The following is a 27156-nucleotide window of genomic DNA, read 5'->3' as shown; positions in this document are numbered from 1 at the left end:
GCTCTATCTCCTCTCCACTTTCTCTTGCTTTCGGGGTCCCTCAGGACTCTGTCCCCTCCTCTTCCCTATCTACACAGCCCCAATTGGACAAACCATCCCCAAATTTGGCCTCCAATACCATCTCTACACTGACATCACCCAACTATACACCTCTTCCCGTGACATCTCTGCACCCTTCTTCCAAAACATCACCAACTGTCTGTCTGCTGTGTCTAACACCATGTCCTTCTTCTTTCTCAAACTTAAGCTCTTAAAAACTGACCTGCTTGTCTTTCCGCCCTCAACCAGCCAACCTCCGCACAACATCTCCATATCAGTATCTGGCAACACCATAACCCCAAGACAGCACGCCCGCTGCCTTGGGGTTACACTGGACTCTGACCTCTCCTTTACCCCTCACATCCAATCTCTGGCCCGAACATGCCATCTGCACCTCCTAACCACAGACACACTAAAGACAATCATTGTCGCCTATATCCACTCCCAACTCGACTACTGCAACTCGCTGTTCATTTGCTTTCCCGCACCACACTCTCCCCTTTCCAATCCATGCTAAATGCGGCAGCTAGACTCATTTTTCTATCTAGTTGTTTCCCAGACGCCTCTGCACTATGCTAGTCACTGCATTCGCTGCCCATCCACTGCAGAACAAAATTTAAACTCACCCACAAAGATCTCCACAGTGCCACGCCTCCGTACATTGCTTCCCTCCTGTCCGTAAAACCACCTAGCTCACACACTCCGATCCGCTATTACACTCAGACTAAATACCCGTCTAATACAAACCCCACATGCTCGCCTCCAGGACTTCACCAGAGCAGCACCGATCCTCTGGAATGCACTACAACAAGGCATCCGGACAAAACCCCGATGCACGAAATTTAAGATGCGCCCTACCACGGAGGCATACCAAATCTCCTGACCTAGTCCCCCTGCCCCTTTCCATGTCTCCCCATCCCGTTTGCTTCTTAATAATCGATTTCCACATGTAATTCCCATACTGCTTGTGTTCTGTGTCTTATCTCCCCCCTCCCAGCCCCTTGTACCTCCTGTATCGCCCCCACCACTCCTTCGTTTCAAACTGATTGTATACCACATGTAGTCTATTGTATTTGTCTGTGTTCTCCCCTGCTTGAAAATGCTGCAGAATAAGTTGGTGCTATACAAATAAAAATAATAATGAAGTAGAGTAAAGCTAACCCTAAACTGTTCTTCAACTATATGAAAAGTAAGATTAATACTGAAAGTGTTGACCCTTTATTAAATAATATAGGAAAATTTGTAGAGGATGATGGGGACAAAGCAAAACTATTAAATAGCTTTTTCTCCACTCTATTCAGAGGAAAATTAAATAATCAGATGAGATGCAGAGTGATAAAATAAACTCTCTACCAAATGTCACTAGTCTAAACCAAAAGGAAGTGCAGAGCTGCCTTAAAAAAAATAAAAATTGACAAAATTGCCAGGACGCAATGCCCAATGGACTATAAGTGAAAAAAAGAAAGCATTTCAATTACTAAAACAAAAAGCAGTGAAGAAGCACTAAAAACATACGGGGGAAAAGAACAAATTATGTAAGGAAAAGATCGAAACTGCCAAGGAGGCGGCAGAGAGACTGATTGTCAAAGAGAGCAAAAATAACCGCAAACTATTCTTCAATTATATAAATGGTAAAATGATTTGTACTGAAAGCACTGGCCCTTTAACATTAATGCAGGAGAAATCATAGAAGACGATGGGGGAAGGCGAATCTATTAAATAGTCTTTTCTTAAGTGTATTAATGAATGAAAAAGAAATGTCACACAAGATGCACGGGAATAAAATGAACCCCCTGCAAAATATTGCATACCCAACACAGGAGGAAGTGCAGAGCCGGTTAAGTAGGATCAAAAATCGATAAATAGCCGGGCCCAGATGGATTACACCCAAGGGTTCTAAGGGAACTAAATAATGTGATAGATAAGACAGCTATTTCCTATATTTAGGGATACTATTGAGACCAAGGTTGTACCACTACATTGGTGCATTGCCAATGTGGTCCCAATATACAAAAAGGGGTCTAAAAGGGAGCCTGGTAAGACCGGTAAGTCTCACTTCAATAATTGGAAACATATTCGAGGGGTTTCTGAGAGACGTCATCCTAGAATACCTCAAGGAGAGCAACAGTATAATTCCTCATCAGCATGGATTCATGAAGGGTCGATCATGTCAGACCAATCTGATCAGCTTCTACAATGAAGTAAGCTCTAGGCTGGACCTGGGAGAGTCTGTTGATCTCATGCATCTGGACTTCTCTAAAGCATTTGACACCGTGCCACATAATAGGCTGATATGTAAAATGAGACAGCTCGGATTGGGCGAAAACGTGTATCTGGGTAAAGAACTGGCTCAGAGATAGAAAGCAGAGGATGGTAATAAATGGTTCGTACTCTGATTGGGCCACCGTTGCTAGTGGGGTGCCACAGGGTTCAGTATTGGGCCCAATTCTGTTCAATATATTTATCAATGACCTGATAGAGGGACTGCACAGCAAAATTTCAATATTTGCAGATGACACAAAATTATACAATTAATGCAACGGAGGACAAGGTACGGCTACAAACGGACCTAGATAAGCTGGGCGCTTGGGCAGAAAAATGGCAAATGAAGTTCAATGTTGATAAATGTAAGGTTATGCACATGGGCAGGAGAAACGGATGTCACCAATATACACTAAATGGGGTACTGCTAGGGAAAAGTGATATGGAAAAAGACCGGGGGTACTAGTGGATTGTAGATTTAACTAGAGCAACCAATGCCAGTCAGCTGCTGCAAAAGCAAATAAAGTCTTGAGGTGCATTAAAATAGGTGCATAAAAGGTATAGGGGCAAGAACATTATCCTCCCACTATATAAGGCACTTGTCAGGCCTCACATGGAATTCTGTGTACAGTTCTGGTCACCGGTGCTCAGGAAAGATGTTACAGTGCTGGAGAGGGTTCAAAGAAGGGCAACTAAACTAATAAACAGAATGAGAGGGCTGGATGTGGATTATTCACCCTGAAAAAAAAACCGGTTAAGGGGAGACCAAATAACTATATATAAATACATTAGGGGACAATACAAGGATCTCTCCCATGATCTGTTTATACCCAGGACCACGACGGTAACAAGAGGGCATCCTCTACGTCTAGAAGAAGGCAGGTTTCATCACCAACACAGAAGGGGGTTCTTTACTGTAAGAGTAGTGAGACTGTGGAACTCTCTGCCTGAGGATGTGATGATGGCAAAATCGATAAAGGAGTTTAGGAGGGGTCTAGATGTCTTTCTAAAGCGCTATGATATTACAGGTTATAGATATTAGCTGACCAGTGGGGTTGTTGATCGGAGTCAGGTAGGAACTCAAACGTTGATCCAGGGATTATTCTGCCATAAAGGAATTGGGCAGGAATTTTGTTCTCCAAATGAGCTAAACTGGCTTCTGACTCGTCTGTTTTTTTTTTTTTGCCTTCCTCTGGACCAACAAGGGGGGTGGGGTTGAAACAGCCTGAACTAGATGGACATTGTCTTCATTCAGCCTAACATACTGCTATGTAATATGAATTGCTGTACTGCTGCAAAACTCGGCATGCAGTTCCATCTCAGGCAGATCTGTAAATGATGAGAGTTGTGGCATTATTAGATGAACGGTCTTGTCATCTGTGTCCCTAAAAGTGGTTCCCCTCTTGGCCTATAAAAGGCTCTCGGAGGCTCCTAGTGTGTTGTGACCTCTTCTTCCACTTGTGTAAATCTTGTTGGCTGCTAGACGCCTCTATGACGCAGAGAAGAGATTTCACCCAGTTACCAGAGTCTGAGAGGAGGCGCATTATTGGGGAGTGAGAAGCTGGATGGTCGTAGCAATGAATTGTCCCCCAGCAGGGTGTTGAAACCAGTGGATGTGTGAGGGCCCACAAGGTGACCGGGCTCAGGATGTATGTGTGGGGGTGTTTCTCATGCTCCACCCCTAATCACATAACTGTAACATCATTGCAGGTCCTACAGCATATATAAAATACAGAGCCTGACCGACTGAAGAACACAGTTAGGGCTCTTGGAAGCGGAAGACAAAAAAAAATAAATCACACAATGAGAATACAAATAAGCCGTTATCTCAGACACAACTAAGCGGTCCTGATAGGAGACGGTGACTTACTGCCATCACAGGGATTTGGTGGGCTGAAGGACCTGCAGTTATGTCACTTCCACATGACCAGCGCTTCTGTGGGAGGAGCCATTCTGGAGTGGATAAGCACCAACCCAAGAGCCACCTACAGAGACGGACAGCAGCTACTAGGACCTGTGATGACATCACATTCATCTGATCACCAGTGTGGGTGAAGTCAGGAATCACATGACATGGGGCTGATCACTGTATCCAGGAGCCTGCTGTGCTGAATGGATCAGGATTTAACAAAGCTGTGTGGGAATCACCATGGATGTGGATATAACAGAGATGTGTGGGAATCAGGATGGATGTAGTAGAGTTGTGTGTGTAATGTCTGGAAATCAGGATGGATGTAAAATGTAGCAAAGCTGTGTGGCACATTTCAGCAACAGAAACACTGGCACTATAATTTTCTAACACTTACTAGAAAATTTATATAGAAGAATTTCCAAAAGAAGAGTACACATTCTTTTGTTACTGTTTTATATAAATTGATTTTATATAAATTATAATGTACCCCTGGAGCACAGGAACTTTTTTTCCCTTCTTCGGATCGACTTATCTCTCCAGGTTTAGTTTGGGTACTGACAACAGTGTTCGTGGCTGGAGCCTTCTGCGTTTGCTGTGGAGCGGCACACTGCTGCTGTGATGAACTGGGGACCATGACAGTCGGCCCCCCTAGAAGTGGTAAGAGGGATAATGACAGCTCAGCGATATGTTCAGGACATCCTGCAGCCACATGTGTTCCTCTCATGGCAGCTTCCGTGAGGTTTTTGCCAGCAGGATAATGCTTGGCTGCACACACAAGAGGAGGGCACAGAAATGTCCCCACATTATCACACATCCGTGGCTACCCGGGCATGAGCTTTATCGCCAATAGAACATGCATGAGACCATCGGGAGCACTTCAACAGCCTACGAGTTTGTACAATTTAGTGCTGCTCGATACCATACTGGAACTGTATTTCCCCTTTTCCCTGTATCCAAGCTAACGGTGGTACAACAGGGTACTACAGCCTTCATGTCCACCTATATCACATCTTGTATCCAAGCTGGAGGCAGTACAACAACCGGGTAGTAGAGCTTCCATCCCTACCTGTATCACATCTTGTATCCAAACTAAAGGCAGTACAACAGGGTACTAGAGCCTCCATGCCCACCCATATCACATCTTGCATCCAAGCTAGAGGTGGTACAACAGGGTACTAGAGCCTCCATGCCCTCCTGTATCACATCTTGCATCCAAGCTAGAGGCGGTACAACAGTGTCCTAGAGACTCCCTACAAGGGGTCAGTTTTCTACAATCACACAGAGAAAGTATAATTCGATCCTGCTAACTCCGGTGCTTGATATAAATTTTTGTCCATCAGTATACGTTACAGCCTACAGAAGCAGTAAGTTGGCCATACACATTAAAGAGCTAATCACTGAGCAAGCACGTGTTCCAAATAGGGATGAGGCCAGACTCACCCGGGGCAGCTCGTCTCCCCAAGAACAAAAGGATTGTGCATGTTAGAGTCCGACTGCTAGATCCTTATCTCCTCCCGCCATTTGTTAGGATGAACCCATGCATATTAAATCCACTGGTTTGGCCAATATGCATATCAAACTATAAGGTCCATTCAGACGCGACAATTTGTCATGTGAAGAAGCCACCGTTATCAGACTTCACTTGCAAGCAGACTGTGAATACAGTTGGCTTGGTCAGTCTTTCACATTCACTGTATAAGTGATTGAGAACGACTCGTATTTAAAGGGGTTGTCCCACGATAGCAAGTGGGGTTATGCACTTCTGTATGGCCACATTAATGCACTTTGTAATATACATTGTGCATTAAATATGAGCCATACAGAAGTTATTCACTTACCTGCTCCGTTGCTGGCGTCCCCGTCGCCATGGTGCCGTCTAATTTCAGCGTCTAATCGCCCGATTAGATGCGCTTGCGCAGATGGGTCTTTTCCCTTCGGCTCGGCAGCAGCGGCGCTCTGGCCCCGCCCCCTTCTACGCGTCACCGCGTAGCTCCGCCCCGTCACATGTGCCGATTCCAGCCAATCAGGAGTCTGGAATCGGCAGCCGTCATGGGGCGGAGCTACGCGATGACGCGTACAAGGGGGCGGAGCCAGAACGCCGCTGCTGCCGAGCCGAAGGGAAAAGACCCATCTGCGCAAGCGCGTCTAATCGGGCGATTAGACGCTGAAATTAGACGGCACCATGGCGACGGGGACGCCAGCAACGGAGCAGGTAAGTGAATAACTTCTGTATGGCTCATATTTAATGCACGATGTATATTATAAAGTGCATTAATATGGCCATACAGAAGTGCATAACCCCACTTGCTATCGCGGGACAACCCCTTTAAGGCTAGATTCACACATGCGTATATTGGCCACGCTTTCACGCCCAGCCGATATACGCTGCCCCTCGGATGCATTGGTTTACGGTGCATCAGTTCACATGGGCGTAATTCCCACAGCTAAACTCCCACCCCCTGCGTTCCTCCTCTCCACCCCTTGCCGGCTGTTTGCAATGGGAGGGGGCCGCAGCTAGTTGCTGGAGCGCCCGCCCTATCCCACCCCATCGCATTGCTAGCTGCCAACAAGGGGCAGGAGCTTAGCACACTAGCTCGCATCCCATCAGCTTTCTGCAAGGGAAGGAGGAGAGCTAAACGGTCTCCTCCTGTCCAACGGCATTGCGGGCTCGGCGTATATGCGCCAGGCCTGTGCCGTCTGAACTGGTGCACAAACGTTAGATTGGTGCACAAACGTAGTGCGCCACCGCTGGGCAAATGTAAAAAAAAAACCACATACTCCCGTGTGAATGCAGCCTGGGCTGAATGATTAGTGAATGAGTCAACGATGATTGCCTGGATAGAATTAACAAATGATAAGTGAATGCGTTCTGGTTCGTCCTTCAATCGTTGGCTGCATTAACACTAAACAGTTATTGTAGTTTGCCGCTTGCTTGAATGATAGTTGTTCCATGTATAAAAGGCCTTTAGAGAATAAAAAAAAACACACAACAAAAAAAACTATTCTTGCCCTAGAGGCGCAACTACACCTTCCTGCAAGGACAGTAATCGTTCGATACAGATTGCCTACCCCGAGGTTAGGTATCAATACTATAGTATCAAACAATCCCTTTAAAATAATGCTGCATCTAGGTGAACAAAAGGGGTGGAGAACTAGGAAAGCCTCCACAGCGGAGCGGCGTATGCCTGAGAACGTGTCCCCAACTCAAAACCCCTACTGTGGACCTACGGAAAGTTATGCTGCAGTATAACCCCCTATTCACCACAACACTGTGCTCCGATATGCAGGACAGTTACCAGCAACTGATGCTAGAACGCTCACGCATGTGCTTCAGGCCCCGTGTTTGAAGACCTACAAAGGATGCTTCCCCTGCTAAATTACGGTGTCAGCAGCCGACTGCCATTGTTTAAGGTAAAAAAAAAAAAAAAGTTGCCTGGATACTATTCAGCAGGACCAACAAAAAGCAAAACATCAGAGTCCTGTTATATCTTGATTTAATAGTAAAATTGACCACAGGATTGAAGATAAGGATGTGATCACTGGGAACCACCCTAGTACGGCACGGCCGAATGCCCCAGATAAATACATATACATGGTGCACACGCTCCATTCACTTCCATGGGACAAGCAGATATCAGCGTGCTCAGTCGTCTCCCACTATCTATTCACATGGGGCATTTGGAAGCCTTATTCTTGGTTTGCTGGACCTCAGCAATCCTATTTATCCCCTATCCTTTGGGCACGGGATAAACGCCTTTACTGGGAAAAAAGCCTTTAATGCTCTAGACCAGTGGTGGCGAACCTATGGCACGCGTGCCAGAGGCGGCACTCGCCGCCGTCGGCCGCTCACCATATTAGTAAATACCGGCAGGGGTGCCGCAGCTCCCCTGCTGGTATACACTCAGCAGCGCTGCTATGGGCGCTGATCCCGGCGCACACTGTGATGTCAGTGTGCAGCCTGGATCCTCTTTCCCCCTCCTCTGACGTCTCCTACTTGGTTCCGTGAGAGCAGGGGAGGGGAGAAGGTGTCCGGCAGCACGTCACATTGTGCTCCTTGGATCAGTGGCAGCAACAGCACCAAGCAGAGGAGAGGGGGGGGGGGGATTTGGGTCTCAGAGAGGGGCGCTATTACTACAGGGGCCACTATGGGATGTCGCTATTACTACTGGGGGCTACTGTGGGATTGCCACTATTACTACTGGGGGCCGCTGTGGGATGTCACTATTACTACTGGGGCCACTGTGGGATGTCACTATTACTACTGGGGCCACTGTGGGATGTCACTATTACCACTGAGACCACTGTGTGGTGTCAGTATTACTACTGGGGGGGCCACTGTGGGATGTCACTATTACGACTGGGGCCACGGTGCGGTGTCACTATTACCGCTGGGGCCGCTGTGCGGGGTCACTATAACCACTAAAGCCGCTCTGGGGTGGGTCATTATTAGCGCTGGGGGTGCTCTGGGGGGGGGGGGGGGGGGGTCACCCTTGCTGCTGGGGCCGCTCTGGGGGGGGGGGGGGGGGCTGGTCAATATCACTGCTGGGATATGTTTACACGAGGTGGAAATGCTGCAGAATGTCCTCAGCGGAAATTTCCGTGGCAAATTCCACAGCATTTCCGCATCCAAAAGAAGTCAAAATCTGCACGCTGTCTATTTTGAAACAGCCTTGTCCTTTTAAGAACAACGGGGGTAAAAATCATACATCGTGATAAGCCCCGCCCCCTGACATGTTGGCACTTTACAATAAATAAGTGGGTTTTGGGTTGCAGTTTGGGCATTCGGTCTCTAAAAGGTTCGCCATCACTGCTCTAGACCCTTAATATGACGGCCCCTGTCCAGTAGCAGCATTCTGTCATCAGATAGGCGCAGGCAGCCGTCTTCACAGCTATATCTTACTATATCGGCTTTCTTGTGCCAACCTCACCACTTTTGTTAAAAAAGAAAGTTGGTGTAACTTGGTGAAAGGGGGTGTGGCTTCCCCAGACCAACAGATTTATGTATAGTGTATAGTTTATGCCAAGTTGTACATTTCTTTATAAGTGCACGGAGGCGTCCATCATGTGCTGGGGCAAATTATACCAAGACCAGTTTTCTTTGCCCAAAGCCTCCATTAGATCCAGTATTCTCTATCAGCAGATGTCTGTACATGCTATATACTTGCCGAACGGCCTGATCTAGCCACATCTGAGCATTACACGCGATACGGACTCCACATACAGGCGATCTCTGCTTCAGAGACTTTATTGGAAGGCCACAGGATTATTCCTTACCACAGGACATAACTGGGCTATCTACTGTGCAACAATTTTCTAGGCAACATTTCTAATCAGGAAGCACTAGTTGAGCTTTATAGGCAACCAAGTTAAGGGCTTCAGAACTTACAAAAAACAATACTGTGGATGGTCGCATCACGTTACGGACACATAAAATCCCCTTCTGCTGCTCGTTCCAAGAGATCATAAACAGGACTGCGGAAAATGTACACCAAAAAAAAGGACCCACAACAGATCGGCTGAGATGAAGTGGATAATCGCTGGTTTAATTCATGGTTCCTGCTGGGAGGTGGACAACGCAGAGACAGAATTCCCAGTTCTGGTGGCGGCCATTTGTGTTATGATTGCTTAACAGTCTAGATGACATTTAGCTTTTCGTTGGCTAGTGATACCAGAGTGCAAACACAAGGGTTCTTTGTGGATGTAGTGCTGGGAGGTACAACAGTTACACAAGTCCAATGCCTCACAAGAAGGATGTTAGTCATGCAGGTACCTCTAGGACAGGCTATTTATTATGGCACACCAGTCACTGGCGCAGAGATTCATCACGTGATGCAACTACAAGACGTTTAGAACAGCCCAGTACTGGACTGGTAGGGTCACGGTCCCCAGGGAGCGGGTGTCCTCCGGAGGCTTGCGAAACCCAAAATTATAGAAAAAAAAAAAAAAGCATGCAAAAAGAATGAACAAAAATTAAAGATGTCTGCAACAATTTTCAGGGAGAACTCGTCAAACCAGTATCCGCTCCGGCCATTCTGACAACAATCAGAAACTCTGCCACGCTGGATGACAAATTGCAGTGGCACAAAGTCTAAAGCAGAGTCCGACACAACTTGGGCAAAAATTAATTAAAAACCATCTACACCATGTAGTGAGCAGCTGAAAAAGAAAAAAAGTTAAAAAAGGGTAACGGGCGGGCGGGGCTTGAAATCTTTCACATCCATCTGTTCCCAGAGGAGTTTTAGCACAGCATAAATAAAATCTTCAAGAAATAAATACAAATTTGGCTCCGAGGAGATGAGAGAAGAGTTGTATCCATGAGGAAGGCCGTGATACCTCCACCCACATGGCCAGGTAATCCTGTGCTGTGAAAGGAAACATAATGGAGGAGGAGTGGGGTGACGACGGTCAGTAAAGAAGTGTCTCAGCGGTGCTTATGTGTCTTCATTCATTTCCTGGCTGTCGGTTCGAGCAATCTTTCGTGGGGGTGCGGATGTTTCGCCTATTTCTAACTGGTCTTGGTCTCTTTTCTTTGCAGCGTTCTGCGGACAGACACAAAGTGAAGGTTGTAATGTTAGTACAACACAGCTCATTAATGTCACTACCACAAATACGGGCTGGTTCTCGCCAGCTCCAGAGAGTACCGTTCTTCTGTTCCATTTTTGGAGCGCAGAAAACGGAAATCAAACGGGATTAAATGTTTCCATTTTGTTCCCAGTTGGTTTCAATGTTTCTTTTTTTTTTTTTTTTTAATACACAAAACCAGAAAGATTTCTGTTTTTCAAACAGAACAAATAGCGCACCTTATAGAAGCCTCATCCAGATGAACAACCACTCAGACGCCTACCGTATGTATGAAGGGTTGGTGGTTGCTTAGTAACCACCAACCCTCCACAAATATGGTAGGCGTCTGAGTGGTTGTTCATCAATATTTTGCACCTGACGACAATGACCCATGACGCAGGTTGTGAGCTTGTGCATTTTTGTAGGACGCAGTCTGGCTTTGATGTGTTAGGGGAGCTCGGAGTGTCAGAACTTTGAAAGACACCATCTATGGGAAAGTTGTTCCTGCATAGGGACTTTTTTTGGGACAAAGTCATGTTCACACTACGATAAAAGTTCTTGGTGAAGAAAAAAAAAAAAAAAGCTAAATGGAAACCTGCAGACCGCTGTAACGTCAATGAGCTTGAGGTCCAACCTGTACACCGTTTAGTACGCACAGGTCTAACAGAGGAATAGACATGATGTATTGACAGTCAATATGAAGACTGCAGCTTTCTGGCCAAGAACAGCAATGGATCCAATTGGACAAAAAGCTTTTACAAACAGTTAATGGGTATGAATGCTGCCACATCTCTGTGTTTTGTGGCGTTGGGTTCATACAGGGCCGTTTGATGAATTTTCTTTTGCCCAAAGACAGAAGTTCCAAAGAAAAGACCAGCAAAAAGTTTAGAAGGACCGTAGTAATTGTTCATTTGGATCGACTCCTGATTTTTTTTCCTCTGCTAAAATGGAAAAAGCCTGGAAAACCAAAAATGCAAACTCATCTGAAGGAACAAGTCTGCAGTTTCGGCATTTCTTTTCAGAGATGCAAATTCCATCACGACAACAAGTTTGGCTGCATTTCCAGATACATTTTAAAAAATGTCGTTTTCCAAGACTATAATGTTCATGGCCATCTAACGCTACAGTCACACGGGCGAGCGCAGGGCGGGGTTTAGCACCAGCCAATGTGCATTTTTCACAAGGATGTGAGGCGTGTTTTAGGCACGTGAGGATCGCAATTGTTTCCCATTGATTTCAGTGGGAAACATTACATCGCACTCACATGCACATCACACGGACATGTGAGGTCCTTTAACCCCTTCCCGCTCCAGGGCGTAAGTTTACGTCCTGGCAGCTGGGTACTTCCCGCAACAGAGCATAAACTTGCGTCCTGGGGATAGCGCCAGATCACTTATGATCTTGCACTGTCCCGCAGCAGGAGCCGGCTGTCAGTCACAGCCGGCCTCCCGCTGCAACAGCGGGGGTGCATCGGAGATGTGCCCCCTGCTGTTAATCCCTTCCCTGCCGAGCTCCCTCTGTAAAGATGCCGGGCTCTCGCAAAGAGCCCAGCCTGTTGTCCTGGCAACAGGACATCAGACACTGGTGTCCTGTAGTGCCATAGCCTGTGATCGCTGTATAAGCGATAAGGCATGGCAGGGCAGTAGCCCTGCCATGCCTTATCACAGCGATCAGTGCTGTGCTGCAAGTCCCTCAGAGGTACTCACACTGTGTAAAAAAAAAAATAATTTAAAAAAAAGAAAAAAAGAAAAATGTAAAAAAAAAAAAAGGAAAAAACCCTTTATGCTTTCTCATATTAGCATAAAAAAAAGGTAAAGACAAATTAAAACCCCACATATTTGGTATTGTCGCGTCCGTAACGACGCGTACAATAAGTTGCACATGCTTTTGACTGCATGGAAAAAAGCGTTAAAAAACCGCTAATAAACTGAGGCAAAATGCTAATTTTTAGCACTTTGCCTCCCTAAAAACGCAATAAAAGTAATCAAAAAAGCCGTATGAACCCCAAAATGGTACCAATAAAAACTAAAAATAAGCCCTCATAGAGCTCCGTACATAAAAAAATAAAAAAGTTACAGGACTTTGAATGCAGCGATTTAGGAAAAAAAAGACTTTAAAAAAAAGGGGTTTTATTGCAGAAAAGTGGAAAAACCTAACTAAAGGAAAGCATTTTGGCATTGTGGTAACCGTACCGACCTGCAGAAAAAAAATGGATTTTGTCATTTATGCTGCATGATTAACGCTGTAAAAGATTAATAATGATAATCTATGGCAGAATTGATGCGTTTTCTCTCCGTTATCATAAAAAAAAAAAAAAAGTTGTACAATACAGTCAACGTACCCTGGCATCGATAAAAACTACAGTTTGCCACGCAAAAAACAAGCCCTTATACGGCCGCATCGACAGAAAAATAAAAAAAGTTATGACTTTTGAAAAATGAAGAAAATCCGCCAAAAATTGTTGCGTCCTTAAGCCCAAAATAGGCCATGTCATTAAGGGGTTAAGGTTCCATGGGTGATGTATTCCGAGGGAACGCCAAAAGATAGAAAATGTGATTTTCATCCTCGCAGCCTGGCTGCAGAAGAATAAAGGGGAAAGGGGGGAAAAAAACCTGCTCATCTGAATAAGTCAAAAGAACAGAGTTCATATTCATGCGTCTGATGCCTGCAGGCGACTAGTGTCTTATAGAGGAGGAAGGACTCACCTTTTTGTCCCATTGCTGGTGTAGATAACGCAAAAGTATATTTGTTTTCTCTGTTACTATAACTGGAAGATAAAGAAAGAAAGAAAGAGAATATTTGAGCCATTATCTAACATGAGCCCACCCCGACGGTGAAGCCTCAGAGCGCACTTACTTTGGTCAGAAGGATACTCTCTTGTAGGCAGGTAAACTGACGGCCGTCTATTCTGCAAGAAAATTCCTCAAATGTTAAACAGGATATAAAATGACACTTCATAATTAACACATGAAGGAAGTGGCAATACCATGAAATCTGGCAGAAAGGCCACTACAAGCCCTGACCTACAAGCTACAGGACGCCCCATATTCTGGCCAATTAGGGAATACAAAAAGTCAACCGCACATTTTCCAATTCTATTGCCCTGCTGGGAGCAATCACTAGGCAGCGCACCAACTAATGCAGACCATTCTAGAGCGGACTACACGCAGAATGTCAAGAACAAGACGTTCCAGATCAAAGTGAACAGGTAATAAGATTTCATGGTGGATCTTTAACGGGTTGTCCAAAACTAGAAGAAAGGAACCAGTGCCCCCTCTATTAACAGGCTGTGTCTGGGGTACAGCTTATCCCCACTCACTGGAGAAAAAAAGTTCTGATTTTCTGCCCGTCTTTTAACAGCTTCATTCTTGGCTATGGACTACAGGTGGTACAACAACCCCCTACCCCATTTACTGGAATGCAGAGCTGCCCGTGGACGGTGGCAACAAGGGGATTTTTTTTTTCTAAATTCTGGAAAACCCAATTACCTCCCCAATAGTCACATTAAAATTACAAAAGCGCTGCGGAATACGTTGGCGCTATACAAATAAAGATTATTATTAATAAAAACCCTCCCAAAAACTTCACTTAAATTGTAGATTTTGCATTTATGTCCCATGTAAGTGTATTTGACAGAGAAGGTAGTGACTTTGGGGGGTTGGCAAAGCCTTTTTGCCATATTTTTTGTGAGTTATACGGCATTCACCATGTTGTATAAATAGATCACCTTCATTCTACACGTGATTATGATGAGGTTTTATTATGTTTTATCACTTTTGTATAATATAAACTTTTTCTCTTAACAAAATGACTGAGCTGCGCCCCCGGGACCAGAGCATTGTTATCTTTCAGTTGAGAGGGCTGTATCAGGCCTGTTTTTGTTGGATAACTTGCGTTCTTTCCATCGTTTATCCTCCAAAGTAGAGAGGACCAAAAAATTGACTTTAAAGGAATTCCCATGCTTGATAAATAATGTAATAGTTCTAGTTGTTATAACTGTGCTGATACCAAATGAAGGTTTTTTTAAGTTTTTATTTTTTTCAATATTTAAAGCCTTGTGTAAGGGGGAAATAAAATAATTTCACTCCCTTTCTGGGAAAAAATCCATATGTGACAATCAGAGAGCAAATATGCTTTCTGATTGACTTCCCCTCCTGTAAGACAAGGGCATATACATAAGAATCACAGATCTCTGCGGCTCTGGTCTCTCCTCCTCCTGGTAGCCCCGATAGCACAGGAGCTGCTGCCGTTTAGGATGAACAGAGCTTGTTGTACTTAAATGTCCTTTTCCTGCAGAGTGAACGGAGCTCATCCCAAACTGCTGAGGGGGTTAATAATGATGTGCTGCAATACCACATGACGTTGCTGGTAAAACTGCAGAGCGTTCTTCCTAATCTAGGATCACCCCTCTCGTACATAGGTTTACTCTTAAAGCTCGTTGGACAGTTTACATACAAAAACCTGTGTGAATCCGACCTTAAAGGTTCTGGCTCAGAGTAATCAATGGACAGCTTGTAAACTGCAGTAGCAATGAAACAGGTGGATCTTAAAGGGGTTGTCCAGGGCTTTGGGCTTATTCTCTGTTGATGAGGATAGGTTTATGAGTAGTTGGCGACTATCCCCCACACAGAATCCCTGCTGATTCCAAACCCCGCTGACAGTACGGACAGCACAGGAAGAAGATCGCCCTATCTGTACTGCAGGCGATGCCCCCAATGAATTAAAGGCCCAGGCAACCCCTTTAACAGAAACATTTAGGATACTGGCTAGGACCCCCATTAAGTGGTAGTAAAATCCCAGGATTACGCCATTGTCTGTATGAGTAGAGGAAAGAAAAACAACTTACTGAGGCTTTACACACGGAGTCTGCATGAAACCTACTAAAGTTGCTCTCATTGTACACTGGTAAGCCTTTTAAAAAGTCCGCCTGAGAAGGGGAAAAAAAAGTTAACATTAGAGATGCAAACAGATAGATATTGTTAATGAACAAAGATGGCGATACCAACATAACTAGCTTGGCATGCGCCTTACAAATCCACGCACACCACAAGAGTTATAATTCATTATTGGGTTATCCATTAGTTACCTGTGCCATAAAGATTTGAGCAGTAGGATATAAGTGATACAAACTATAGATTAAACAGTTGTTCCCAAAACCAAGTACAGAGGGGGTTAACGAGCAACAGTTAAGAACACTCACTACTTAAAGGGGTTGTCCCGCGCCGAAACGGGTTTTGTTTTTTTTTTCAACCCCCCCCCCCCCCCCCCCCCCCCCTGTTCGGCGCGAGACAACCCCGATGCAGGGGTTAAAAAAGAACACCGGACAGCGCTTACCTTAATCCCCGCGCTCCGGTGACTTCTTACTTACCCGGTGAAGATGGCCGCCGGGATCTTCTACCTCCGTGGACCGCAGCTCTTCTGTGCGGTCCATTGCCGATTCCAGCCTCCTGATTGGCTGGAATCGGCACGTGACGGGGCGGAGCTACACCGAGCCCCATTGAGAAGAGAAGAAGGCCCGGACTGCGCAAGCGCGGCTAATTTGGCCATTAGACGGCGAAAATTAGTCGGCTCCATGGGAACGAGGACGCTAGCAACGGAGCAGGTAAGTGAAAAACTTCTTATAACTTCTGTATGGCTCATAATTAATGCACAATGTACATTACAAAGTGCATTATTATGGCCATGCAGAAGTGTATAGACCCACTTGCTGCCGCGGGACAACAGCTTTAATGGGGTTTTCTGCCCTTTCCCCCTCTGGACAGGTCATCGGTGGTCTGCACATTATCAACAGAGGAAGGGGAAGCATCGACTTCACTGCCATTGAAATCAATGGGGGCGCCACACCAATATTCCACTTTCTACTTTTCTCCCAGCCAAGACGTCACATCCAGTTCCACAGTCCAACTACAAATGACCCATTCGGAGGATTGATCAGCAGTTGAAAAGAAGGGCAGAAAACCCCTATAAGGCTATTGACACCTTTGGAGGACTTTTTTCCCCAGTTAAACGTATGCATTTTGGGCAGACAATCATTTTTGCAATAGAATTTAATTAAGAATTTTGCACCTCAGTCTTCTGCAGCTTCTACATATCACTGTATATAGTCACTGCAGCCTCAATAGAGCCGTTTGTGAGGCTGGACTGACAGCTTAGCTTCCCTCTACTCTTCCTGTGTAGAGATTTTTTTTAAGGGACCATATTGTGTTCACACTACAAAAAGGTCTCATTTGCAAACCTATTAAAAGAGACTTTTTTGTGGTCCCATACATTTCACTGATAAGAACATTCAGGGGAAGAGGCCAGACGGAAGCTGAGCCTCAGTCCAACCCCACTGGCCGAGCTCATACTGAGACCGACTGCAGTCTATATACAGCACATGCGCAGTGGAGTTTTTTTTTTTTTTAATTAAATCTCCTGCTTACCCGTGGCCTGTCTGCAGTATCAGCTGCGGGTGGGCAGCGGATCGGATGGCTTTCATTGACTTCAATGGAAGTCGTCCCTGCAGCATCCGCAGAAAAATGGAGCATGCTGCGATTTGTTTTCCAGAACAAAAGCTCCGCAAATCAAATCCGCATGCTTAAATTCAGCTGCAGGCGCCCATGATCGTCTATGGGCGGCTTAAACTGCGGAAAGTCCGCGTGGGTGCCCTGCATTCAATTCTGCCTGTGGAGATTGGGCCTTAGACCAGAGGTTCTTAAAGGGGTTGTCCCGCGAAAGCAAGTGGGGTTATACACTTCTGTATGGCCATATTAATGCACTTTGTAATGTACATCGTGCATTAAATATGAGCCATACAGAAGTTATTCACTTACCTGTTCCGTTGCTAGCGTCCCCGTCTCCATGGTGCCGTCTAATTTTCAGCGTCTAATCTCCCGATTAGACGCGCTTGCGCAGTCTGGTCTTCTCTGTGTTGAATGGGGCGCTCGTGCTGGAGAGCTGCTCCTCGTAGCTCCGCCCCGTCACGTGTGCCGATTCCAGCCAATCAGGAGGCTGGAATCGGCAATGGAACGCACAGAAGCCCTGCGGTCCACCGAGGGTGAAGATCCCGGCGGCCATCTTCGCAAGGTAAGTATGAAGTCACCGGAGCGCGGGGATTCGGGTAAGTACTACCCGTTTTGTTTTTTTTTTTATTCCTGCACCGGGTTTGTCTCGCGCCGAACGGGGGGGGGGGGGGGGTTCCTATTGAAAAAAAAAAAACGTTTCGGCACGGGACAACCCCTTTAACCTTCTTGAAGGTACTGAAACCCGCAAGTTTCATAAATGCATTAACCTTCAGAATTAAAAAAAAATTATATATATATTTTATTAGTGCACAAAATGAACCTCGCAGGTTGTACATAATGAATATTTACTGCAGATCAATGTGACTTTTGCTGTTGCCTTTCAGAGACAAGTTCAGAAATGAGCCGCTTCACCTTCCTATCATTTTGCAACAAAGTCTGTTCCTCACACAGATACATTGTAACAATCGCTACGAGTATCTCAAGGGCTTTCTTAGCAATAACCGGGTACGCTACCACAGCCATACGAGTGGGGTGAACGGAGCGTACAGACACACGCACACTGCGCCTCTGCCGACCCCCTGAGCTTGATTCACTGAACCAGGTTAAGAAGCACTGCTTTAGAACTACCTGGATTTCGGCATCGATTACTAACAAAATGTGATCTGATTGTTCTCCAAGGCCGGCTTTACATGGGACAACCATTGTCTGAGTAGTTGCTCGATAGACCGATCGGTAGACAGTTCTGTGTAAACACGGCGCTGAGCGAAAACTCATCCACTAGTCGCTTTGTCGCAGCTCACCTAAGAAGTCGCTGGTTGGCGAGTTATCTATAGTAAATAGGTCGTTTTTTTAACCTCTTGCCCTCCTGCTTAATAATGATTGGTTCCCTCCCCCAAAAAAACATTATGTCTGAGCGATCCTCGCCTGAACAGAGTCTGGCTCGTTTTCATCCCGAGAGGGAGTTCCCTCGAAGACTGCTCACATGTATTTGCATACGTTCAGTGGACTCTGAAGCCAATGAGCGGGCTGAAATGTTAACCCTTTCCAATCCAATTTGTATCCTGGTTTTCCTAGGGGGCTTACTCTTTTTCTGCCATTATAAAACGATGCTATCTGCAGAAAAGCCAGTACTGCATGAAGGTGACACGTTGGATAGCCGCCGACAGCAGAGAGGCTGGCAGTATACAGTAAGAGAACCCCAACGGACGTCTTCCAACATCGGAGCTGTACAGCCTTAAATCATAATGTCTTCAGACGTCAGACAGTGGATTGGAAAGGGTTAAAGTACACGCCCACCAAAGAACCTCCAGCCCCCCAACTAGATGTCAATATTTCAGCCCATGTAAATGCTCTGAACTAGTTTATTCATCGATTAGAACAAGTGAATAATGGCTCTGCTGTCCCATATAAAGCCACCCTCAGTCACAATTCAACTAAACACAAACATTTATATATCCTGTTAAGCCCAAATGAGGAAACGCCCACACTGCAGGAAGAAAATCTAAGTGAACCCTTGAATTTAATAACCTGTAGATCCCCCTTCTGCAGTAATCACCTCCACCAAATGTTTCCTGTAGCTGCAAATAAGGCATACACAAGGCTGAGGAGGAATGCTGAATCATTCCTTGCAAACATGTTCAGTTCATCAATATTTCTAGGATGCCTTGCACGCACAGCCTTCTTCAGTACTTGCCCTAACATTCAATAGGATAAAGGTTAGAATTCTGACTTGGCCCTTCCAAAACACAAGTCATCTTTTTCATCTAATCTTTAGTTAATTTACATGGGTGCTTCGGTCATTATCTTGTTGTATCAGCCAACAGCTCTTCAGCTTGGTCATCGTTGGCTGCCTTTACATTATCCTGTAAAGTGACTTAATACACACTAGAATTCACAGTTACCTCAATTACAATAAGATTTCCAGGCCCCGAGTCGACAAAGTATCCCCAAACCAGGATGCTCCTTCCACCACGCTTCATAGTTAGGATGAGGTTTTGGGGAGCAGTGGCTTTAGCTCCAAACGTAGCATTATACATTTGTGATAAAGTCCCACTTTTGTCTCATCTGTCCGTAGAAGATTTTCATAGAAGCATTGCGGAAAATCAGGTGGTCCTAAGCAAACCAGAAATGGGCCATGAATGCTTTTATTGAGACAGCAGCAGCTTCCTCCGTAGCGTCCTTCCATGAACACCTCTTGATTAGTGGGTTTCAGATAGTGGACTCATGAACAGAGGTTTTGCAGTTTGTAGAGTCTTCTGTAGGCCTTTTGTCGTTCCTCTCAGGTTCTTTCACCTATTCAGAATTACCCTTTATGCTCTTGGAGTGACCTTAGTAGGATGCCATATTCTAGTTCGTGTAGGACCAGTTCTACATTTTCCGTTACTAGACAACTTTGTCTAACAGTGGACTGCTGTACAGCCAGATCTTCGATAAGCCTATGGAGTCCGAGTCCAATTTAGGTGGAGTCGGAGTCAAGAGAAATGTACCAACTCCGGCTTATAAAATGTAATGTATAATAAAAATATGGTATAATTAACTCAATGCAGAGTTTGTTGCACATTTCATTTTTAGGAAGGTTTTGAAATGTCCTACAAATATATATTCTATTCCTCTAACATCCTGTGTAGTTATCAAACAGCAATAGAAAATCAGTTATTGCTTTCCTCTCCATTAGACCAAATATCCTTATGCTGCTTCTTCAAGGCTTTTAGTTGAGATGTGTGCTGCACCATCTGCACATGCTCAGTAGTGAAGCTCCTCCTCTACAGACCAGAGGATCATAACGGTGATGAACATCCTGAAGGGTACCATCTTAATACATACATGAGTTGTAGATGATGGGGTTGACGTTTGGCTCACTAACTCCACAGCCCTGGTCTTTAGCAATGCGTTCTGAAAGTGGTTTGCATCGATGCATGGTTCACACTAACCAGTCTTTGAGAACAGATGTCAGTATCCAGAACTGTGTGTCTTTATTTAATGGACAAAGCACCTGTGAAGCCCACGCTTCCAATGTCAGGTTCACCTGCTTTTTCTCCCAGCATGGTAGGGCAGGATTCATCTGTGACATTTTTGATGCCAGTTTTCCATTCTCCAGTTTAAATTCGACAAGTTTATCAAAAGTAACAGAAGTCCGGACAATTTTTATGCAATGTTTAAAGTTCAGACACCCATCACAGCCACCGATAATGCTTCCAGTTATTAGTGAGGCTGCTATACAGCGTTATTCCTCATGTACAGATAACTCTGAAAGGGCAGCTGAATGAAAGTACTCTGGAAAGGCTGCAGACAACTTTGACCCCATTTATTGCACTGCAAAAGCCTTTACAAATATAGCATACAAAATAGTTTTGCATTAAACATTTTCTACCCTTTGTCCTCCGCCGCCGCATGTATATACAGGATAATACCAGCCACTAGTGCTGCTGTCCTCAGACAAGCTCTGAAGCTCCGTCTGTAGTCTATCACTGCAATCAAAGTGACTTCATATACACACAAAAAAAAGTTGACAGTTTGCTGTAAAACCCGTCCTGCAGCTACATCTCAGACAGACATGTAAATGATAAAGAGTTGTGGTGATTAGATCACCTGAGGCCCTAAAAGTGGTTCCCCCTTGGGTAGTGACCTTTTCTTCTGTTTGTGTGGAGTTGTTGACCACTAGACACCTCTACGACGCAGAGAAGAGATTTCACCCCGATACCAGAGTCTGAGAGGGGCGCATTATTGGGATGTGAGAAGCTGGATGGTCGTATCGATGAATTGTCCCCACCGGGCTGTTCTTATCAGACTGTTAGGAGGTGTTGGGACCAGTGGATGTGTGAGGGTACACAAGGTGACCGGGCTCAGGACGCCCCCTACAGACCACCAGTAGAGAGGATCATCCAATCATGCGACAAGCACGAGCAGCTCCAACAGTTTCGATGTCCGCCGTCCAGAGACAAGGGGCGCCATCGTTACACCCCTGTGTCTGTCGGAACCAATTCCAGGCGCTTGACTGAAGGACATTTGGCCTCATGGCGCCTATTACGTGTTCCGTCTTTGACACCCACTCACTGTTGCCTTTGTTTGCAGTGATGTCATGAACAATGAAAGTGAACGCTACGGAGGGAACCGGGTTATCTTCAGCAATGAATCCAGGTTCAGTTTTGTTGCCAACGACGGCCGTGTTCGTGTCTGGAGACCTAGGGGTGAGTGCCTCAATCCAGCCTTTCTGTGGCGCGGCACACAGCCCCCTGCTGGTGTGATGGTCTGGGGAATATCGCATACGACGGTCGGTCCGCAATCGGTCAAAAATGACAGCTCAGCGATATGTTCAGGACATCCAGCAGGCACATGTGTTCCTCTCATGGCAGCAGGATAATGCTCGGCCACACACACAAGGGGTGGGGGTCACAGGAAGCCCCCACAACATTGTCACACTTCCATGGCTGTCCGGTCACCAGATTCCCCACTAGAACATGTAAGGGACCATCTGGGATGCCAACTTCAACAGCCTATAAGTTTACACGATCTATAGGCTCATGTACAGCAAATGTTGATTAGTATGCCACAGAATACCATACAGAACCTGTGTACCTACGTGCCTCCCCGTATCACATCTTGTATCCAAGGTAGAGGTGGTACAACAGGGTACTAGAGCCTCCATACCCGTCTGTATCACATCTTGTATCCAAGCTAGAGGCAGTACAACAGGGTACTAGAGCCTCCATGCCCCCCGTATCACATCTTGTATCCAAGGTAGAGGCGGTACAACAGGGTACTAGAGCCACCATGCCCACCTGTATCACATCTTCTATCCAAGCTAGAGGCGGTACAACAAGGTACTAGAGCCTCCATGCCCCCCGTATCACATCTTGTATCCAAGCTAGAGGCGGTACAACAGGGTACTAGAGCCTCCATGCCTGCCTGTATCACATCTTGTATCCAAACTAGAAGCGGTACAACAGGGTACTAGAGCCTCCATGCCCGTCTGTATCACATCTTGTATCCAAACTAGAAGCGGTACAACGGTACTAGAGCCTCCATGCCCGTCTATCATATCTTATATCCGAGCTAGAGGCAGTACAACATAATACTAGAGCCTCCATGTCTGCATGTATCACATCTTGTATCCAAGCTAGAGGCAGTACAACAGGGTACTAGAGCCTCCATGCCCACCCGTATCACATCTTGTATCCATGCTAGAGGCAGCACAACAGGGTACTAGATCCTCCATGCCCTTCTATATCACATCTTGTATCCAAGCTAGAGGCAGTACAACAGGGTACTAGAGCCTCCATGCCCGCCCTTATCACATCTTGTATCCAAGTTAGAGGCGGTACAACAGGGTACTAGAGCCTCCATGCCCGCCTGTATCACATCTTGTATCCAAGTTAGAGGCGGTACAACAGGGTACTAGAGCCTCCATGCCCGACCATATCACATGCACTTCCTCCCTGGCAGCAGGCACACGGCCAGCTTATGGATGGTGGTTCCGGGTGGCAGCGGATCAACTACTGATGGCCTAACCAGAAGCTGGGTGATCAGTGAAGACCCCAGAATACCCTTTTAATGAAAAACTGCAACTCAAGTATAGGCAGTGCAATAAAAAAAATGTGTTTCCAAGAGCCCGCAGCCTTGTACCTGAGCATCGTGGATAGAGGGGCGGACAGTTTGCCCGGCGGTTACAGTGCTGGGTGGGACTCTCACCAGACTACTATGAGATTACCGTCACCCTCCAAAAAAAAAAAAAAAAACTAACATAACGTGTATACTGTGAGCCTCATCATTGTACAGCGCTGCTAAATATGTTGGCGCTATATGAGCAACAGGACATTAGTAACAATATATAAATGTGCAGTGCAAAACCCTGGTACATCACTGCAGTGGTCATATGTAAAGGGGTTTCCAGGTAGCGCCCGTTGTCACAACAAGAGTCGTAGTGGAAGCTGCAGCTCCGACCGATGTGTAGTGGCTGGTGCTGGTAATTTCTCATTAAAATTAACGGGCGCTGGTAATTGCCAGCTGGGGTCCTATTGATTGCTGCTCCTGCAAATTACAAGCACTGACCACTACACAGGAGGTCGGAGCTGTGGCTTCTGTTCCACCCCTCGCTGTGATAACAGGCGTTGCCTGGAAAACACCATTATCAGGGCTTGCGATGCTTTCACTGAAGGCTCGCAGCGCTAAGAAAAATCTGCGCTATCGCCCATTGTTTTCAATGAGGCCGGCTCCAGCATCTTTGGCCCCATTGAAAACATAAGGAGTACATTGTGCTCTCCTGACCGCTGTGGCAGAGGTCCGTGATGCTATCCCATTGAAGGCAACCACCGCAGCTGTGAAAGGGCAGCACGCTGCTGCTACAGCCGACACCACTGAGAACCATGGGCGATAGTGCAGATCTTTCTCTGCGCTGCTGAAAACATCACAACTGAGTATGAAGCCGTTGGAAACCATTGGCTTCATCATCATGTGTTTTCCCTCAGGTAGGAGCCCTGACGGCCATTCCAAGACCCCTCCCCTTCTATTAATGGAGATGTAGCAGAAAACTCTACATTGCTGTAAAAGTCCACACGATTGTTTCCGCTGCGGATTACAAGCCAAATTTGGCAAGAATGACGCGTATTTTGACGCCATTTTGGATTCGGAAATAGCGCAGCATGCCCGCTATGTCACCGTCCCAGAAGCGCTGGGGAAGGAGGGGCGGCAAGGGTCACCCCGACAACTGTTAGCGCAACACGCCCGCTATGTGTCACCGTCCCAGAAGCACTGGGGAAGGGGGGGCAGCAACGGTCACCCCGACAACCATTAGCGCAGCACGCCTGCTTCGTGTCACCATCCCTGAAGCTCTAGGGAAGGGGGGGGGGGCGGTCACCCCGACAACTATTAGCGCAGAACACCCGCTATGTGTCCCCGTCCCTGAAGCTCTGGGGAAGGGGGGTGGCAACGGTCACCCCGACAACCATTAGCGCAGAACGCCAGCTTCGTGTCACCATCCCTGAAGCTTTAGGGAAGGGGGGCGGTCACCCCGACAACTGTTAGCGCAGAACGCCCGCTATGTGTCACCGTCCCAGAAGCGCTGGGGAAGAAGGGGCGGCAACGGTCACCCCGACAAGCATTAGCGCAAAACGCCCGCTACATATCACCATCCCTGAAGCTCCGGGGAAGGGGGGGCAAGCGACGGTCACCCCGACAACCATTAGCGCAGCACGCCTGCTATGTGTCACCATCCTTGAAGCTCTAGGGAAGGGGGGGGGGGGGCTGCAACGGTCACCCCGACAACCATTAGCACAGCACGCCCGCTACATATCACCATCCCTGAAGCTCCGGTGAAGGGGGGCAGTCACCCAGACAACCATTAGCGCAGCACACCCGCTACGTGTCACCATCCCTGAAGCTCCAGTGAAGGGGGGCGGTCACCCCAACAACTGTGAGCGCAGCACATTGACTAAAAGACAACTTCCCAGCAGCCATAAAGAAGGCTGGAGCTGCCCACAGTCCAGAAGCCATGGCCTCCGGGGAGCAGCACTGCAGGCCTCTCATGTTGCACACGACCCTCAGTGCAGCTCCCGCCCACACAACTGCCCCTTAGACCCGCCGCCCTCCGGCCAGGACCCGCAGCCAACACGTATCTACATATATACACACCATCATCAGCCAGCTCCCCTCAGCTCCAGCCTCGCCCGCTCACACAAACCACAGCGGGAGCGTCTCTAAAATGCCACACCTCCCACTGGGCGCCACCCGATCGCTTTGCCTCCATTTACCCACTTTCATTGGCCGCTTCTCCTGTCTTTCAAATTTGCTGCGCTTTAATTGGTTCTGCTAATAGTCAGTCATGGACGTAACTAGCACTACCGGGTTAGGATGCACCGGAACGGGCGGGCATTCTCGTCGTTCAAGTTGTTATTGGTTTACATATTGTTGCAAAGGCTCATGGGGATTGTAGTTCTGTGCGCGGCGCTGTGACGCTGTGGGTTTACAGTGATTTGCGTAGATTTCCTACAGTCGGAATGTTTTCCTATACATCCATGCGGCTTTGTGGCGGGACTTGTTGGAGGAATTGGCGGTTTTTATCGCCATTTTGCATCCACATCACATCGAGGCAGAGCTGCCAACCGGTTGCGTCTAGAATGGAGTTGCTCCTTGTAGGTCTTCCAGTCTGCTGCTTCCCTTGCACAGACACTTTACCATTGACCTGACTAGGATAGTTGTAGGATATGGATTTTTTTGTTTTATTACTTTTACACAATAAAACCCCTTTAATATATAAAAAAAATGCATTCTCATCACCGTGTTCAACGCTTTATTTTTGCCAAATGATCTGTGAGCGGGCTTTTTCTATTGCCAGACAAGTTGTTTCCGTGGTTACCATCACACAGACGAGCGTGGCATGGGGCAAAGAAACCCCGCACAATATTGCGCTTCTCAACATACATTTTACCCACGAGTGTGAGGATGTGAGGCCTTTTCATGTAAAAATACCTCGCAACACTCCTGAAAAATTCCAATCATCCTGCGCTTGTTTCACGCGCGTCAGAGGAGCGGAGGGGTTCCTATTGATTTGAATGGAATCATCAGATGGCACTCGTGTGCGTCACACAGCAGGCCATGTGTTCGAAAACAACAAAAAACACGTTCCGAGCGACGCAATAAACTGGGCCGTGTAGCAATTGTTTTACCTGGCGTTATGTATACTTGATAACCCGGCGTACATGGCAGAGCCAGTGCATTCATCAGGCCCGCAGGCGTACATGGCAGACCCAGCGCCTTCATTAGGCCTGCAGGCGTACATGGCAGACCCAGTGCCTTCAGCAGGCCCTCAGGCGTACATGGCAGACCCAGTGACTTCATCAGGCCCGCAGGCGTACATGGCAGACCCAGCGCCTTCATTAGGCCTGCAGGCGTACATGGCAGACCCAGTGCCTTCAGCAGGCCCTCAGGCGTACATGGCAGACCCAGTGACTTCATCAGGCCCGCAGGCGTACATGGCAGACCCAGTGCCTTCATCAGGCCCGCAGGTGTACATGGCAGAGCCAGTGCCTTCATTAGGCCCGCAGGCGTACATGGCAGACCCAGTGCCTTCATCAGGCCCGCAGGTGTACATGGCAGACCCAGTGCCTTCATCAGGCCCGCAGGTGTACATGGCAGAGCCAGTGCCTTCATCAGGCCCGCAGGCGTACATGGCAGACCCAGTGCCTTCATCAGGCCCGCAGGTGTACATGGCAGAGCCAGTGCCTTCATCAGGCCCGCAGGCGTACATGGCAGACCCAGCGCCTTCGTCAGGCCCGCAGGCGTACATGGCAGAGCCAGCGCCTTCATCAGATGCACAGGCGTACATGGCAGAGCCAGCGCCTTCATCAGGCCCGCAGGCGTACATGGCAGAGCCAGCGCCTTCAT

At 47.0% G+C, this 27156-nt stretch overlaps 1 protein-coding gene across 1 annotated transcript; it reads right to left on the bottom strand.

Annotated features, from left to right (window-relative positions):
• Positions 1-9442: 9442 nt before the first annotated feature.
• On the bottom strand, positions 9443-25491 carry DDA1 (DET1 and DDB1 associated 1). The gene is made up of 5 exons (XM_066604503.1): positions 25405-25491; positions 15621-15701; positions 13631-13682; positions 13480-13541; positions 9443-10752 (listed from the first exon to the last, which is right to left on the bottom strand). The coding sequence occupies exons 1-5, from the start codon at positions 25408-25410 to the stop codon at positions 10645-10647; spliced, it is 309 nt and encodes a 102-aa protein (XP_066460600.1). The 5' UTR covers positions 25411-25491; the 3' UTR covers positions 9443-10644.
• Between the last annotated feature and the right edge of the window lie 1665 nt (positions 25492-27156).

Source organism: Eleutherodactylus coqui, chromosome 5 (assembly GCF_035609145.1).
Source record: "Eleutherodactylus coqui strain aEleCoq1 chromosome 5, aEleCoq1.hap1, whole genome shotgun sequence".
Classification (NCBI taxonomy): domain Eukaryota; kingdom Metazoa; phylum Chordata; class Amphibia; order Anura; family Eleutherodactylidae; genus Eleutherodactylus; species Eleutherodactylus coqui.
Note: the sequence above shows the minus strand (reverse complement) of the source record. Positions and strands in the feature narration are given on the sequence as shown.